The sequence below is a fragment of the Drosophila virilis genome, chromosome 4 (assembly GCF_030788295.1).
Source record: "Drosophila virilis strain 15010-1051.87 chromosome 4, Dvir_AGI_RSII-ME, whole genome shotgun sequence".
Taxonomy (NCBI): Eukaryota; Metazoa; Arthropoda; class Insecta; order Diptera; family Drosophilidae; genus Drosophila; species Drosophila virilis.
Genome location: NC_091546.1, coordinates 18,726,921 through 18,744,810, shown reverse-complemented (window position 1 = coordinate 18,744,810; position 17,890 = coordinate 18,726,921). Strand labels below are relative to the sequence as shown.

At 39.8% G+C, this 17,890-nt stretch overlaps 2 protein-coding genes across 8 annotated transcripts in view; both read right to left on the bottom strand.

Annotated features, from left to right (window-relative positions):
- Positions 1-60: 60 nt before the first annotated feature.
- Positions 61-4,485, bottom strand: LOC6628499 (uncharacterized). Its single transcript, XM_002051458.3, has 2 exons — positions 2,390-4,485; positions 61-1,069 (listed from the first exon to the last, which is right to left on the bottom strand). Exons 1-2 carry the CDS (start codon positions 3,377-3,379, stop codon positions 248-250), a joined length of 1,812 nt encoding a protein of 603 aa, XP_002051494.2. The 5' UTR covers positions 3,380-4,485; the 3' UTR covers positions 61-247.
- The window catches only part of wwk (white walker), a 60,925-nt gene continuing 43,978 nt past the window's right edge, over positions 944-17,890 (bottom strand). For all 7 annotated transcript variants that reach the window (XR_011416790.1, XR_011416789.1, XR_011416791.1 and 4 more), the window contains one exon: positions 944-1,069. The gene's annotated coding sequence lies outside the window, so the exon portion shown is untranslated. The remainder of the gene's footprint in view (positions 1,070-17,890) is intronic.

Sequence of the window (17,890 nt, the reverse complement as noted above, 5' to 3'; positions counted from 1 at the left end):
TCTTAAGATGAAAGCTTAAATTAAGTGTGAAAGAAAATTCCGAGAGAATTCTACAAAAAAAAAATGCGCAACAGATCAAATTCTTAATTTTCCTTTTTGTATATCCCGAATTGGTTTGATTTAGGCGAATTTTTTGAGAATTATTTTTAGTTTTAAATATATAAATAAAAATATTATTTCATACCCTTATAGACAATGGCTCGCAATTGATCAGTCACCCTTTTCCTCCATACGAATCGATGGCAGCTTAGAAAGTTCTCAAATTGCTGAGCAGCGTTTGCTGAGCCGGCGGAAATGCAGCGGATGCAGCGGTTGCAACGGTTGCAGCGGTTGCAGCGGCAGCAAATGTTGGCGGGGGCATGACAAAACTGGGAGCTGTGCCCAGGGCCAATGTGTGCTGCTGCTGCTTGGGCGGCACCGGAAATGCCTGAGCGCCGTCTAACGGTCTATACTGGCATTTCTTGGCATGGGTGCGCATATTGCTCGACTGGGTGAAGGCCTGATTGCAATTGGGATGCGGACAGACATAGGGCTTGCAGCCCGTATGATAATTGAGATGCGTCTTCAGGTGATGCTTCTTGGTGAAGGCCTTCGGGCACAGCGGACAGCTGAAGGGCTTAATGCCCGAGTGCAGGCGATGATGGAGTGTCATGTTGCTGCGATCCGCAAAGGACTTGCCACAGACGGAGCACTGATACGGCTTCTCGCCGCTGTGGGTGCGCATGTGCTGCTTGAGCAGCATTTTACGGGAGAATCGTTTGCCGCATTCGGCGCACTTGTGCGGCTTGACGCCCGTATGGATGCGTACGTGCATATTGAAGGCGACACGCTGATTGAAGGATTTGGGGCAATAGGGGCATTCGTATTCCTTGCGATTCCGATGGATTTTCATGTGACTGCTCAGGTAGCCCTTGTCGTTGAACGTCTTGCCACATTCCGGGCACTCGGCCGCAAACTCTTTGGTGCCGCGATGCACGGATAAATGATATTTATAGTTACGCAGCTGGGAGAAGCCTTTGCCACAGTCGGAGCATTCGTAGCGCGGTGATTTGTGTGTCTTCTCGTGTGCCTGCAAAATGTGCGAGAGAGAAGCAGAAGGTGAGCGGGTGTCTGTTTATGAGTATGTGCTGCTCATTGGCTTGGCGGCCATTTTGTTCAACTGTTCAACTCAATTGCGCGCTCTCTCTCTAACGTGTATGCATATGCGTGCGTGTGTGTGTGCTGCTCTCTCTCCCTCTCTCTTTGACTTAGCTGCACCCATGCGTAAAACCAGTTCTCAGTTTTTCTCGTACTTCTTGCCTTCTCTTCGCTTCTGTTTTGGGCGCCACCATTTTAACGATCTTTACAGATTTGCATAGACAGTTCAGTTGCCCACCTCCCCCTCCTTTGATAAACCTGTTGCTGTGCTCTTCGCTCCGCCTTTGCCTTAGACTCCGCCCCATTTGCTACCTTGCGTTATTCCGCTTTTAAACGCGTTCACATTGAAACTTGTTGAACATGTTTAAAAAATTCAAGAAGATGCCTTTAGTTGCCTCTCGAAGGTTTTTAATATTTACTTATATTAATACCATTTTTTTAGATACGCTCGAATAATCAATTTATAACTGGAACATTTCCTTGTATTCAATTAATCAATTTTCCACATTCATTTGTAGTTTGGAAAAACAATAAATTAAAATAAATTTTAAATAATAAGCTTGGCTTCAGGATTTTCAAATATCTTTTTAGTAAAGATCAACCGATTTCAATGGAAAGAGAATAGATATACCAAAAATTAAATCCTTTCAATATTATAAGTCAAATAATTTATTATTATTTAAAAAAAGCTAATAATAAGCTAAATTTATTATTATTAGGAAGAATGTGAAGACGATTTTCAGAAATTTTTCGAATTTAAGAATTCAGGAAAATAAAAAAGACTTCAACGCGAATAATTCATAAAAAATACATATTAAGCGCGTGGGATAAACTTTTGCGTGTTGAAAGCTTTGAAAAACATGTTTACGGTTTCCTAAGAAATTAATAAAAAAAAATTTAATTCGTTGTTAAAGAACCTAAATCTGTTAAAATCAAAAATGTATATAACAAATACATTTAAAAAATTATGAAAGTCAGATTAAGAGCTATTCCCATCAGAGAGGGCGAGCTACCAGTGAGGCGAATCATTCAAATCCCTTACAACAAATATGCCTTCATTTTAAATATCCCATCAGTGTAAATGAGCATCAATGTAAATACAAGCTTAAAAAACATTGCAACTATACCCATTTCTCACAGTCTTTCCCTTGGTAGAGATCAGAGGGTGCTGATCGATTTCACAAAAAGAAACAATCTTTCTGCCTGATTTTCACACTGCGATTTCTTCACTTTCTCCGCTCACACAACTCACCTGCAGCGTTTCGGAGCATCCGAAGACCTTGTCGCAGATGCGACACTTGTAGCTGATCTCCTCGGCGGCGCAACTGTTTCCGCCAACGCCGCCGGTGGCATTCAACTTGGGCAACATGGTCAGGGACGTCGTCGAGGCAGTTGTTGTGGCTGTGCTCAGATGCAGATTGGTCACCGTGGTTAATGAAATGTTGGTGGTGTTGCTGGTGATGTTGTTGTTGGTGGTGGTGCTGCTGCTGCTGCTGCTGGCGGCGCTGAGCAGCAGATCACGTGCCGCTGGCCTGCAGCTGCTCGAGCTGCTCACCGAAGAAGCCGCCGGCGATAACAAAGGTGGCGTCGGCTTGTAGCCGCCAACAAATTGTTTGTAGTAGTCGAGGCATTCCAGGCAATCGGCGCGTGAACAGGCGTTGGATGCACTCGATCTGGGACTCTGCCTATTTATTATATAGGGCGCAAAGTAACGCTTGTGCTGCTGCTGCTGCAGCTGTGATGGTTGTTGTTGTTGCTGTTGGGTTTGCTGATATGGCGATGTGGGCGGCGTGGTCAGACCGGCGGCAGCTGCAGCCGCTGCATAGGCGGGCAGCAAATGTGGAAAGAATTGCGCATAGAATTTGGTTGCACTGGCCATGGCCAGCAAATCCGGCGGCAGCATGGCATAGCCGCCGGCCACATAAGCGGCCGGCTGGAGCTGAACGGGCCCAAGATTGAGAGCTGCCACTGGAACAGTTGGAGCAGCAGCAGCAGCTGGGGAAACAGCTGTGGCCGCCTGTTGACGACTCTTGGAGAGATCCAGTATGTTGCATGCACTGGCTGTTGATTTCTTGACGCGATTAGCCTGATCCTTGCTCAGTATGCGATTAATGCTAAAGTCTGTGACCTGCGGCGGTGGCGGCGCCGGTAGCTGGGGGCCAGGGCCAGGTGAGGCGGCCAGCTCGTAGCTGCGCTGCAGCATCGCATGCTTAAAGCCCATTGCGTTTGAGGGTACGTTCATAGACAGACACCTGTACCGTGTGCCGTGTGCGGTGTGCGTTGTGCCGTGTGGACAACTGTCGCGCTACGCGTCGCAATACGAAATGTGCGGCTACAAATGCTGACAACGGCCGACAACGTCTTTTGGCCCGGTCGAGATTGAAGCTGCTGTTCGCTCTCGCTCTAGCTGTCGTTCTCTCTCTCCTGGCATTTAATTGGTCAGGAAACGGGTTTAGAGCCGCGCTCCAACAAACGCTTGCAGCGAAGCCAATTAACCAGCCCTGGCTGCCCGTTGCGCCTCCAATTATGCGCGCTGCCCCAGAACTGGCTGCCCGAGAACTATTTGGTAGTAGCATTTAACTAGTCACATCTATCATAATGTTTATCACAGATCTCGAAGCTAATTCTCTCTTTTTGGCTGCTCTCTCTCGCTCTCTCTCTCTCTCCCTCTCTCTCTCTCTCTCTCTCTCTGTGTAGCTGCTGCTCGTGTGATCTCAGATTCCCTGACTGGAGATTTCTTTCTGCGCGTTGTTTTTGTAATTAATTGCGGTAATAAAATGTGCGCATCGTTAAATTTTCAAAATGTATTTCTCTTGTTCTTCTCCGCGTTCTTGCCGCTATTGTTGTTGCTTGTCCCTGCTGCAGCCTCGTCTTTGGGCATGTGTGAATCTTACGGTTATGCTCATACACCTGGTGCCTTCTTGGGTTTGGGGAACTGCCTGTAGCTCAGCTCATTATGCCGCGCGTGCGGGCGAGAGGGTGCCAAAGGGAGCTGGGAACTAGAAGCTGTGACATAATCAGTTGTCCAGTTCTATGTAATGGCCCGCAAAGGAGCTACTGTGCCCGGAAGAGGAATTAGAGTAGCGCGTGAACAGTTGTGGAATTTGCACAACAGGCTTAGAAAGTCGCATTGAGACTTATCATCTCCATCTACTTAGACATAAGACGCAAGTCTGACTAACTGGTAATCAAGGCAAAGCTGAAATTTGTACTCCAAATTCCCGTTGAGTAGCTAAAGTGAAAAAGACGGAATTTCCCTGAAGTTTTACCTTCAAGTGGGCAAAAAAATGAGTGTTTAAAGTTTGTCTGAAACACTTTGCTTAGATGCCTGCGCGACGAACTCGCAAGCGTGAGGTCGCCGGTTCAAATACATCAACAATTGAACATTTTTAACAATGAAAAAACATATCAATAGAGCGAATGCTCAGACAGACGCATGAGTTCGGAGTTTAGGTTACGAGATATGTGCCGTTTTTTTTTAAAACGGCTAACGCCGGGTTATTTCCTAGCTGATTGTTGATCAGCTTTACATAATTTAAGAGCTGTCAAGCTTAACATTTTCAGTTTTCACCCTTTGCATGCTGAGCCAGAGATTTAGGAAATTTCTCTTTTTTAGTGCCCATCAGAGACGAGTTCATTTTCAGAGTTTTGTTTATACTTTTGCAGAAAATCCATCATGGCCGTGAGATCAAATTTGAATGAATAAAGGTTAATTATTAGGCCATTATTATAATTACTTTTGGTAAATCTAACTGCTAGATCGGAACTTAAAACTTCATTTTACTTTGCATGAGCACAATTTGAATTTGTTTTTAATTTATTAATAAATACAATTTGCTCCTATATCAAAGAAATCTTGCATGAGTACCCGGAAAACTGTGACAACTATTTTAATTTTTATCCAATCGACTTAGAAGCACATTTCAAAGAAAGTAAGAATATCCAGTAGACATTTGTCTTACGGTTCTGCAGATATATCATGATAAACAGAATATTCTATCTATAAAGCTATATAATAAAGTTGTGTGATCTTAATAGTGCTTGGCTTATATTTAAGCATCACACTTTAAATAGCAAATGCCGAGCTTGGTCAAGATCCGGCTGATTTAGACATATATAATGCCTACAAAATTTACAAGACGATAAAGCTAAAAGACTAGTTCACATCGAAAGAGACAGACGGATAGACTGAAGGACGGACAGACGTACTAGATACTTTTTTTCTGAGCCATGTATTTCCCGTACGATAGAAAGTCTTTAAAATAGTAGAAAGTAGATACTTATCTCCTAATTCTCTTATTCAATAGTTCCTCTTTCGCTTTATTTATTATATTATATTCGTTGCCATTTCTTCTTGGCATCAGTCTTATATCTTATATTTCAGCAATATCTTTTAGTCTCTGGCAATGCCCTGACTACTGTTAAGCTCGTGTGATTCCAGCAACTAGACAACTTTAGCAAGTTGCTCAGCGAACGGCAGTACATATGTACATATTACCGTATATCCAGTTGGAGCTGGGTGCATAGCATCAGTAGCGCCCATAAAAATGTGCAAAACAAAACGCCCAACGTGATTTGTAGGTATCGAAAGGTGCATAAATCTAAAGGACGTCCGTACAAAGAACGTACAACAAAATGTTGACACAGACTCGAGCAGGAAATTCAAGGAACCGACCGATATATATAATATGTATATCTGTATATTTATAAATGAAGTGATACACATTTACAGCTACAAGGCGCTGAGTCACAACGGGGGCAGCAGCTGCGAGAGGGTAAGGTGAGTATCCAATTGCACAGCCAATTAGAGTGAAGCTACCAGCACTTTAATCTAATGTAAGCTTATCTTGTGCACGATTTGTCCAGGCTCACTTACAAAGCGATCCATATCGCATGAGGAGAGCGGCAGAGCGGGGGAAACAACGGTGGCAGATCAGCATTTGCCCGTGCCGCCAATAGACCTATCTAAGGCGATCCTAGACTGATTGATGGGGTCGCTGCTGTCAACAAGCGGCTCGGCCTGATCTGCATAAATTATAATTATAAACGAAAACTACAAGAGAGTGGACAGATTAAAAAAAAAAAGAGAGAGAGAAGAGAGAAGAGAGAAGTGAAGCGAAGAAAACTTGTTCATTTATTTCGTGGAATTCCGCACAGATCATTTACATATGCGAGCGAAAGAAACTTTAAATTTTAATTACACTCACTAAATCATCGAGCCGAGTTAAGGTTCTCCAGCCCCTTACTTTTGATACCCTGCAAAATGATCAAAGGGGCATATTGCTCGGTGCAAGCATTTGTAATCTATAAATCTATAAATTAATTTCGAAGTTCGGCTCTTCCGTAGCAATCCCGATTTGGTTTATTGTGAAATATCAGTTACTCGGGCATTTAATAATCGAATCGATAAATATCGATATTTTCCGAGCAACGATTGTATGAGACAGATAACGTCAGCGCGAAGCTCATACGTTATATACAATCCGAATGGATCCGTTGCACGGGAAAGCACGAGAGATGCCAGATCGATATAATTGCTAAATATCGATAAGTCAAGCATTTTGCAATTGTAGTCGACAAATATCGGTACTTAGCCATGTAACAAAACCTACAAGTTATCCACAATCCGAATGAATCTAGCCCATCAGTTATAAATTAAGCTGGTAAATTCTTACAAGAGATGCCAGATCGATAACGATAAAAGATGACATATTTTCTATGCATAACAAAATTTTTCCCTGAATTAAAGGCTTTTAAGGTACATTCCGATCCCATTAAATTTCACGTATAGTATTAAAAAGATTTGTTATTTAAGTACTAATAAATGCGTAGTGTATGTCAGTCAGTTCGAAACAAATTGCAGGGCATCTGCTAGTCGGCTAACTACGACTGGAGCGCGCTTACTTGTTTTTTGGTCGCATGACTAATGTTTATTAGCTGCTAATGGTTTGTTTTACAAAAGCTACGTGGCTTGATTCAGACTGAAGCCTGAAGCCGACGGAGCCTGCGCTGAAAAACTGAAGTCTGTTGGAGTCTGTTGGGGTCTGATGGAGTCTGCTGCTCCCAAACTCTCCACTCCACAAAACTGTTTCACCCGTTGACATTTTGACAAATTTCCGGCTGCTCACTACCGTCATCTGTGTGCAGGGGTAATGAGAGGGGGGGGGGGGGGGACACCAACGGTGCTCCAATGTAAGCTGATACCTATCTGAGATGCTGATATCTGTTGCTTTTTTTTCTCCATGTGTGTGTGTGCCTTACTGCTATCATCTCCCTTTAACGTCTCCCCCTCTCTTTGTGTCTCACTCCTTTTGTCTCTGTCTCTGTTGCTCTCGTCTTCGTATTTTCTTGCCGATCTTCGTTCACACTATTAATTTTCCGCTCGTTTTTCGCCTCACCTGTTCGACTTGATGTGGTCATTGTCATTCCTGTTGTCGCTGTCGTTGCTGTCGTTGCTGTTGTTGTTGTTGTTGTTGTTATTGTTGTTGTGGTTCCATGGGGTGGTCGGCATTTATCACATTTTGTGTGCGTTTAAACTCTTTCACTTTGTTTGAACCTTTAATGTCATGTGTTATCGGTTAATGATCAGCCGTTGCCAGGTGATTTTCTGTCAGCGGGTGATCACCCATTCCCAGTTATTATTGCCTCTCTTTTTTTTTTCTTTGATTCTCTCTTCTCTTTTTTTTGAATCTCTTGTGCTTCATTCGGGCTTTAAATGTGTAGCCTGACGAATGTGTTGATTTGCAAAGGATTTTGATTGAGCGCCATTTGCTTAATGAAAGACTTCTCAGTTGTTAATGAATATTATTAAAGGAATGTTTTCTATATAACCTTCTAATTTTGGCCGACCAGCAGGTATACAAGAGTCTTATCTAGTCCTGGTTGTTTGCTCCAACTGAGCAACCCTTTTCCCACCCGTGGAAAACTGATATCTACCCATATTAACTGTATTTTACATAGATATTTGAACCAGCTCCCTCGAATTAGATCAGTCCGACCGGCTTTTCATGGTACGTAACAAAAGACGCCAACAAAGGTCGGAGATCAGATCAATTTCTTCAGCAGCCGCTAGATCGATAAGCTGCTAAGACATCCGAACGCAGTCGTCAGTGTCCTGGCTGCCCCCATTACAGAGAGGCGCCTCCAGAATCATTTAGATCCGCAACAGTATTAGTATTTGTCCCCAGTCCCGTTTATTGTAAATATCCCATCATTGTAAATGTTATTATAAGCTAAAAAACATTTAATTCCCATTTTTCACAGTCTGACGCTTGATAGAGATCGGAAGGTGCAGATCGATGCCAGCGCTTAATAAAATTAATAATGAAATTGAAAAACTCCATTAAAAATAGGTACCAAAAGTTGAATTAAACGCCATACGCTCAGTTTAGTCTTGTGATGTAAAGCTTGAAACCGAAAAGAAAAACTTTCTATTGAGCCGCTTTTCCAGTTAAATTTGTTGCATTTTTATATATAATATTATTCCTTTAGCATTATATTAGTATTTAGCATAAGTATTATATTATTATTAGTATTATGTATAAAATAGAATTAATCTATGCATAAATTATATTCCATTTTTGTTTAAGCCCAACAATAATCGTTGCCTTTTTGCTCGTACTGTTTTTCACAAACTCTAATGTCAGAAGCGTGATATACGATCTTGATTTGTTAGATAGTAGAGTCTTCTAGTTAAGACATTCTAGCGGAAAACTTCAAATGGATGCTACTTTCCCAAAACCGTAAAGTTGCATTCCTTAAAACCCATGCAAATTCCCCAAAAACACCTACGACACGTCAGGCAATCGATATTACTATTTGTTTTTAATGTTTTTGTCCACGCTGCCATAAAACAAAAGCTAAAAGTTAGTTAGTTAGTTTGTAAGTTTGTTGGTCAACGCTTACGGAAACACTTAGGAGGTGTTATACTATTGTGTATGGCCGTATAATTTATACGCAGCTGAAATAAGTTGGCCACAAAGCCAGACAAAAGACACGTGAACATTAACATACAGGCCAACAAAGCGATATTAATAAATTATATATATATATACTATATATAGGTAGATATGTGTGTAGTATGCTCGTCGAGTCGTGTTGTAGATCACAATCATTTCAATTAATTCGAATATAAAATACGAAAACAAACAAAAAAAAATACGCCCGAATGGAGGCAAACGGGCGGCTTCGCAAAATCAACCGCGTGCTTAAATATATCAAATTTCAATATAAATGAGCCACAAGCATAAATCAAGAGTGGAACACCCTCCCAGACGGACGGAGTTGGCCAACCGATCGATCCAAAAAAACCAGCCGAACGAAAGTGTAGAAAAACACACACAACACACTCAAATGGACCGAGCACAAACCGACTTTTAATGCATACTTAAAACAAGCACAACAATAACAACAACAACAACAAATACACTAAAAAAATTTAACGATCTGACGAATAGCTGTCAGGTTCCCAACCCTCGCCAGCCCCCCTCTCCGACAGCTACCCACACGCAAGTCAACTTTCTTTGCCTGTTAAAATGTAATTTATTTTATTTTTACATTTCGAGAAACAAAAATTAATACCAAGTTTAATTCGACGTTAATTATGCTAATGAAAACACATTTAGAAGGCAAGAATTAAAATCAAATTTTTCAATTTAAATTCGATCGCATCGCATGGACCATTTTTATTGAAAAACACATTTCATTGGAATCGCGTGCGACAGAGCTAGCAATACAGAGAGAGGTAGAGACAGAGAGAGAGGGAGAGAGAGAGAGAGAGAGCGCTAGCGTGCGAGTTAGGATCTTGTTTGCTTATTGAGAAATTTTATAGAGCGCCCCATAAATCCCCCACATACAAAGTTTGTTTCGGTTGTCGAGGCGTAGACAAGGTTTTTAGTATACAAGTTGTTGTTGTTGCTTGTTTGCCAGAAAATGAGCGATTAAATACAAATTTGTAAGCCTTAGACAACACTGGCGAAAATGATTGCCTAGATTTAAAGACAATAAATTAACAATTAGTTAATTTTTGCAAATAAAAAGCAATTTTATAAGTATAATGGAGAAAAATGCTGAAAAATGTTTCACTCTTTATCCAATTTGGAAAATAGATTCCGTACACTGAGAAGAGAATTCTTGTCCAAATTTCAGTAAATTGTCGTCAAATAAAACAGTTTTTTGAGCAACGAAAATATGTTCTTGTTTTTAAGAACGAAATTCTGTCATTTAAGGAAAGTTACATTAATAATGAAATATTTTAAAAAATTGGAATAAATGTTTATTTTAAGACAGATTTCCGAACAGAAAATATAATAATAATATTCAATAAGCATATTTAACATTTTGGTATAGACATCTTCTGGTGCTGAGTAAAACGAGATTGTTTGGGCAATTACAAAGCAGACAAGGTGGAGTTTTTTTTTCGTAGTGTAGCTCACTTGATGAACAGCTGTCCGCTGTGAGACATGGCAGCAGCTCTTGAATACTTATGAGCCAAGGTAAAACGCTATCCAAAAACTTTTGTCGCTTTTGCGACACTCGAAATCGGTTTTAATGTTCGCCACATTTAAATGCGCTACATTCACATTAAGATCGTGTGTATTTGAGCATTGCCAGCTGTTTGTTTGGCTTCCTGCCTGCTGCTGGTGCTGCTGAGCAAAATCAATCAAATTTAACGATGTGGCTGCTTAACAGCTACCCCCCCCCCCTCCTTCCCCTTCCCCGGGCGGGGCGTTATACGCCTGTCATGGGGGGGGGACTACTACACATTAAGCGTCGTTGCTTGGTGTTGGTTTATTGTCTTACTTGTCGTTTTGAAGATGCCGCCTGGGAGAGCGCGGATATTTGCATAATTTAATTATGAGTTCTGTGTGTGTGCGTGTGTGTGTGTGTGTGTGTGTGTGGCAACTATTTGGGTGGCTCAATCGCGATAAGATGTACGGCCATTTCTTGGCGATTTATGTATTTCGTATTGCCCATTCATCAGGAAGTTGTCGACGTTCGTTCGTTTGACAATTCTGAGTAATACACGGCTCAGCCCCGGATCGCGCCTATTCCCAGTTTGGACACAATTTTCACACAATTAAAATCCAAAATTTCTATTTTTCATTCATAACATTTATTTTTTTAACGATCGCAGTTAAGGATTTTCCCCGCGATCTTCATTTTCCGATTTTCACTTTTTCTTTCCTTTAGCTAAACGTCTGCTAATCAGCGCTCATAAATCTTTAGAGCGCCCCTTTTTTTTCATAACTTTTCATTTAATAAACTCCGGCGACCGTCGGCCAAGTCACAATCCCAAGCGGCCAGTTAACTAATTATCTAAATGACAATTATTATTAAAGTGCGAGTGGTGGAAAAATAAAAGACAGTGGAGAAAAAAACAGTTCCTCAAGACATGACACAATGGCCCACAATTATCACAAATGACCATAATTATTATCAACAAATGATAAAAAAAAGAGTACTAAAAGACAGTAAAAGGATCGTAAAAAGAGCAAAAGGCGCTTCTCAGTAGCTTCTCTTGTCGCTACGGATATGTCTTTAATGATGCTTGGGAAGTGTATAAAAAAAGGCGAAGAAAAAACCACAAGCTGGGAGTTTTTAATAAGTAGTTTAAATGCTAGCACAAACCAAAATTAGTTGAAAATGCGGCATAAGCTCAGAGAAAATAGGTGAACGAGCCTGTGCGAACAGTTCACTAAATTAAATATTTATAATAAAATGTTCTAACAAGACAATTGCAAACAACTTAATAATATAATTTACAAAAATTTGCATTGTATTTGATAAAGCGAGGACTAAAAAGATGGCAACATTTATAGACTCTGAAATGGAACTCTTCCAGAGAGGAACGGTGGGCCAGAAGAAAGTACTCGACAGCTGCTGCTGATCAGGAGTATATCAAATAAGTATATACAAAATATATTCTCGATGAAGTGCAAGATGATTTTTACAGCCTGTTACATACCTTAGGATATAGTCAATATAACCTTTTCCAATTTTCAATGGGTATAATGTGGTATGCTTAAAGAACTGTAGACAAAGCTACAGTCCTATTGTATAAATCTATTAGCTTTATAACGAGAAAGTAAGAATAATAAAGGAAATGTTTTGTCAAACCGAAGATTTGATACCCTTGTTGTCATTTGCCTTGTGAGAATAGTGGAGCTCGTAAATGCTGAGCTTGATGAAAATGCGAAACCTATTTTCCGATCGATTCTTTCATTTCTAAGCAGCAGCGGGTGTCTACCAAAGGATATTGAAAAGGATAAAAGAATAAAGCTGACTAGGGTAAGTAAACGAATGGAAGACATTAAAGAGTATCGAATAGAGAGAAGAAAGTTACCAATAATAATTATTTATTAATTTTAAAAACAATAATAAATAAATGAAATTAAACAATATATATTGAATAAAAAAAAAAAAAACAATAAAAAGGAATTCAATAAGCTCGAGAATAGGAATAAGAACTCAAAAAATGCGATTGCCTTAAGCTTGGTAAAAAAAAAAATTATGTTGCGTAAAATTCCTGTAAATACTTGAGTTCTTCGCAGTTAGCCAGATGAATATATTGCGTTAGCTTTTTGTCTGGAAAAGCCCATTAGTCGATTTTCCAAACAATTGTTGCACCAAAAACTGACATCCCTGGCATGCAATTTGCTGGACCATTGGACACAAAAGGCGGCAACAGGTGCACAATTAAACAAACAACTAAAAAAAAAAAACAAAAACAATAGCAAACAACAACAACTACAAAGCATGCGTTAATTACGTGCAGCGCGGAGAGCCTGCTGCCTGCCACTGTGCCGCAGTGTTGCATGAGGCATGCCGCTGGCTCTGGGTGCTTTTTAGCCATGGCTCTGGCTGTGGGCCTGGGCACGGTGACAAAATTAAACTTAATTGTTTTATGACAGCCGGCAAGAGTCGAGTCGGGACCGCCAAGCGACGATGGCCCGAGTTGTGAGCGATTTCTAGATCTGTGTAGCCTATGTGGCACCCTGGCATGATACTTAGCTACAAAATCACAGCCTCCAACAGTTTGCCGGCTGCGGTGAGCGGCAGTTGACATTTTTTAGGGTCTTTAACTGCGTAGCTCTGTGTGTTATTTTTGTTTTTTTTTTTTTTCGTATTTATTTGTCTGTTGTCTGTTTGGCTTAATTGTTTTTCTTGTAAACGATTTTGGTTTTTGTGCAGCTCCCATTTTATAATATTTATTAAAAAATGTTTTACACAGAAGCCGAGTTTTTAATGAACAGTGCCAACCCGAGCCAAGCCAAACAACAAAAGGCCGCCACAATGGACGACAGGTGTTGCTTAGCTTCACTTGAACTAGTTGCCAGCTCCATGTGCTCCCCTCCAACCGCCAACACAGAGCAACACATCCAAGCAACATTTCTATCATTGTTTTAAGGTAAACTTTAAGCATTTTCATGTCAATCATGGGAAGGCTCAGCTGCTGCTGCTGTTTACTGGAATTCAAAAGACAACACACTGCGTACATAACTCTGATACTTAGTAGGTTTCTTTTTAGGTCTCTGCAATTGTAAATTGTTGGGCTTTTTTTTCTCTATCCATCACATTTATATATATAAAAAGACTTTTGAAAATTAAGAAAGCTAGAGCCATGTAAAATATGCCCTTTGATGTACATAGATAAAAAGAGGAGAGGAGATTTAAAGCTTTTCAAAATTCATAATTCTGGGATCGGGTATATATTAAATACCATAAAGTTGGCAAAGTATTCTATTTTCATCAAACTGAACTCAACATTACTCATATATCAGCAAAGCCGCAAGGCAAACTGACTACAAAAGTATCGAATTCTTCGGTTTGCCAAAAATGAACTCTTCTTGCCGTTTATTTTAAACAAAAGCTTTACAAATGGTTCCAACTTGAACATTTTCGGAGAAATTGGTGTGGTTAAATGTTTCTTTAATAGTTGGTCGGATTCAAAGCCAGCTTACAGCCTTGATAGAAGACACTTCCATACCATTCTACACATTTTTTATAATTTTACTTTAGCTCTGATGCATTATTGATATTGGGCTGCCTATCAGTTGCTAATGCCAATTCATATTTTCAGCTATAGAAAAGCTAACATCAATAATGTATCTGAGCTAATGGAACTCACAAAATGTTGCCGGAAGCTTTATAGCCACAACAACCGCAATTCCACAGCATTTACAGCTCGCCCGAGCTATGCATAATTGAAAGGGTCAACACAACCAAAACAAAAAAAAGAAGCTTAAAAAATCGATGGAATTTTACGCTCAATCCAGTTGACAGCTTTAGTTCCGGCTACTCATGCTGTTCATCTTCAAATAACTAAGTCAAATAAATGCAATCATAAAACACAGCACTCGCCTTTGGTGTTAATTAGGTGTCACTCGGGCAGCCAAAAAAAAAAAAGAAAAACAGACAACAACAATGCCAACGCTTTGTGCACAAACAGACCATCGGCTATGTTAGCCCGAGAGAGTGGCGACAACAAACGGTAGCCTCTGCGATCAAATGAAATATTGCTACACAATATACGTTTTGTGGCCAGCCTTTATGGCCATGTTAATGAAAATGGCTGACAGAGTGGGTGGCGATAGGGCCGAAAGTGCGCACATTGTGAGACGACACTCTGCGCGGCTGTAAAACATAAATAAATAAATTCAAGACTCGTGACAATTGTAAACATTTTTTTTTTTTTTTCTCTATTTAGCAAATCAATAAACCCAATTTCACGGCTAGCACTTTACAGCAAAACAATCCCGCTCGCCACGAGCTATGTGATAATTGACAACTAATTGCGCAAGTCAGTTCCAAGTCTCGAGACATCCCCAGGACAGCTACTGACGTCGTCGTGTCCAACAAATCGTCGTCATCAACATTTTCTTATGCCTTAAACTTCTTTTTTCTCAATACCCTTGCAAAGGGTATTGCAATCTTGTCATGTCACTCGAAACAATCGATCAAAAAGGTTTCTCCTTTTTAAAGGTATCTTAAGTAAAGCTGGAAATCAGTTTAAAACTGAACTGGTTTTTTTTTTTAAACTAGCTCACACTTGCAATAAACCCAACCACAATTTGACTAAGGCCTGCAGAAATTTTCAATTATTTTTTATGAGTAAAAACAGCTCTCTTATTAGAGTATTAGGAATATTTAAGATGAAAATAGGTCAAGTTTTTTACCAAAGCCTGTGTTCAGTTATGGGAAAATGTTCAATTAATCAGTTAAAAAAGTTCTCATAAAAAAGATGTAATATTCGCACCTCTGAAATGATAAATGCAATCAATAGATCAAAATGTAATTGTTTGATTTATCTGTAAGTGTATTCAATATTCGGTACAGCAAAACCAAGTGTTTCTGCTTGTTTTTGTGTGTTCCGCATTTTTGCGCAGGCGCCCGCATTTTGCTGCGGTTCGGGTCCACCTTTGGGTTCTCCCCAGTCGCTGCCCGTCGCCTCTTTGATTGATGGCGAAAATGTAACCGTCACTGGTTACATGTGCCCGGCGCACTCAGCTGGGCAACTGGCCACAGTTGAATCTCAGCTGCGGCGATCTGTGGTCCAGTCCAGTCCGGATGTGCTGTGCTGTGCCGTGAGGATGTTGACGTTTAACTGTGCCGCTAATTGGCCGATTTTTGCTTTATGCTACCTTTTGACAAATGACAATCCACATCCAATGAGATATTGTCGTACATTTAACTGTCATTTGCCGACTGCCAACTACACATAAAACGCGCTGCGGTGGGGCCAGCCATTAGCCAGTTGCACTTCCTATACTGCATAGCGGTAAAAGAGGCTAAGCAGCATACCAAAAATTCCTCAAACGCTTTTTAACGAACATCTAAACGTTTTACGTTGTGGATTTTAGGTCAAAGTTTTTACCGCAATAGAAACAACCAACTGAAGATGCGTTATAGGTGCATCTACAGTATATATTACATATTATATATTATATATCATATAATACTATATATTATATTTTATATACTTTCTCATAGAGGGAATTCCATTTAGTTTGTTTTTTAACTGAATCACATTCCTTTACAATATTTTCATTGAATTCTATTAAACCGATTAAACCAACTTTCACTAATCTGTTATAGAGATTCTATTTTTAAAGCAAATCGCTCTCTATTCTATTCTAAATGGCTTATATTTAAAGGTCTAAACGTTTCTCTAAAATAAGAAATACATCATATATGTGCATAAAAGAAGCTAACAAAATGCAAGATCTATTTTTTGGTTCTATCTTCTAATCGCCCTTTCGATATTTCTCAAGTCAGAAAACATTTAAAATTCATTTAATTTAATAAATATATTAATTGATTTTAATATTTAAAAGATTCAATTTCCGCATAGTTCATGTTTTTTCCAGCCCATTCAAATGAGTTTTAAATTCAGAACGCGACAACTAAAATTTATTTAAATGCACATCACGAGGGTACTCAATTGTTTTTTAAATACAACTTTTTTGCAACTATATAATTAATAAGCCACTTACAATAAATTCCCCTTTGCTCAGTCCCCACCGAAATTGTTGCCACTCGAAAACGACTTTTCAAAAGCTGCGTAGAAAATGGAACTTGTTTGGCTTAAAGTCTAAAAGCGAGCGTCAAGAATGCTTTTATGTGTCATTAAAGTAAATTGAATTAAATTGCCACAAAAAAAAAAAAAAACAAAAAAAAACTAAATAATAGTAATAATAAAAATAATAATAGTAAGCTAAAGAAAAGGCAAATACGCGCAGTCGTAAGTGCAAGTCAAGACCCGGTCCTAGTTATAAATGGTAGAAATCTCATCTAGCGACAATTTATGACACACATTTTAGTTCACATTGTGCGTGATTACCCTAACAGAGGTATTTCGATTTTGCCATGAAATATGTAACGCTGTGAAGCTAGACTTTTAATTTGCGACAAGTTACGGTACGAAGTTGAGAAAGTTATATTTGTGTTTGCTATGAAAACTAGTCTCAAGGTATTTGTCTTAACTATTATTTAATATTTGTTAGTTTATGTTTAAGTTAAATTTATTAATAAAAGAAGGGAGAATATTTGATTTCCGTTTTAGCATTGCACTGGCTTAGTTCCCAATACTATCTATTTTGAAGCGTTAAGTAATTGGTTGAAGTTTATTTAACAAAATGATCTGCAAGGGTATTGAATATTCGTTTATGCTCAATTATAACTGTTCTTTGCTCTTGGTTATTATTATTTTGTGTGGCATTCGTATAACCAAAACGTCTGTTTAGCTGAGTTAAGATCTTCATTTGAAACGCGCACGCTGAAAATTGTAAACAATTTTGATGAAAATAATTGGCCAGCTGTGGGCGACGGCGATGACGATCCAATTAAGGCGGCGACAAAATGCGTACGTGTTCATAAATATTGTCAATTAGCGGAGGAGCCAGGCCCTGGACCTGGACCTGGACCTGGACCTGGGCCTGTAGCGAAAGACGGCTAATTGCGATTGCCTTTGGCTAAGACACGGAACAAGTTACGCAACGATCGAGCGACAGCTACTCATCAATGTGCTTGCGATTGAGTTACATTTACGCGCTCCAGTTGTGGCACAGTTTGCCCGCATTGGCGGCAATTTGATTGATCAAACGGTGACAATATGGCACTTACGGGTACAATCAACCGCCGCCGCTGCTGTTCGCCTCAACTGCCCGCACCGGCGCACAGCATACACTCTCATTATTTTATAAAGCGTGCGGACTGCATAGCAAAGCGTTGCCATTGCCTGCATGCCGCTTGA

Coding starts and splice junctions, on each gene's coding strand:
- LOC6628499 (XM_002051458.3), bottom strand. CDS start 3,379: ATGAACGTACCCTCAAACGCAATGGGCTTTAAGCATGCGATGCTGCAG. Junction 1,070..2,389: donor GATGCTCCGAAACGCTGCAG/GTGAGTTGTGTG, acceptor CACATTTTGCAG/GCACACGAGAAGACACACAA.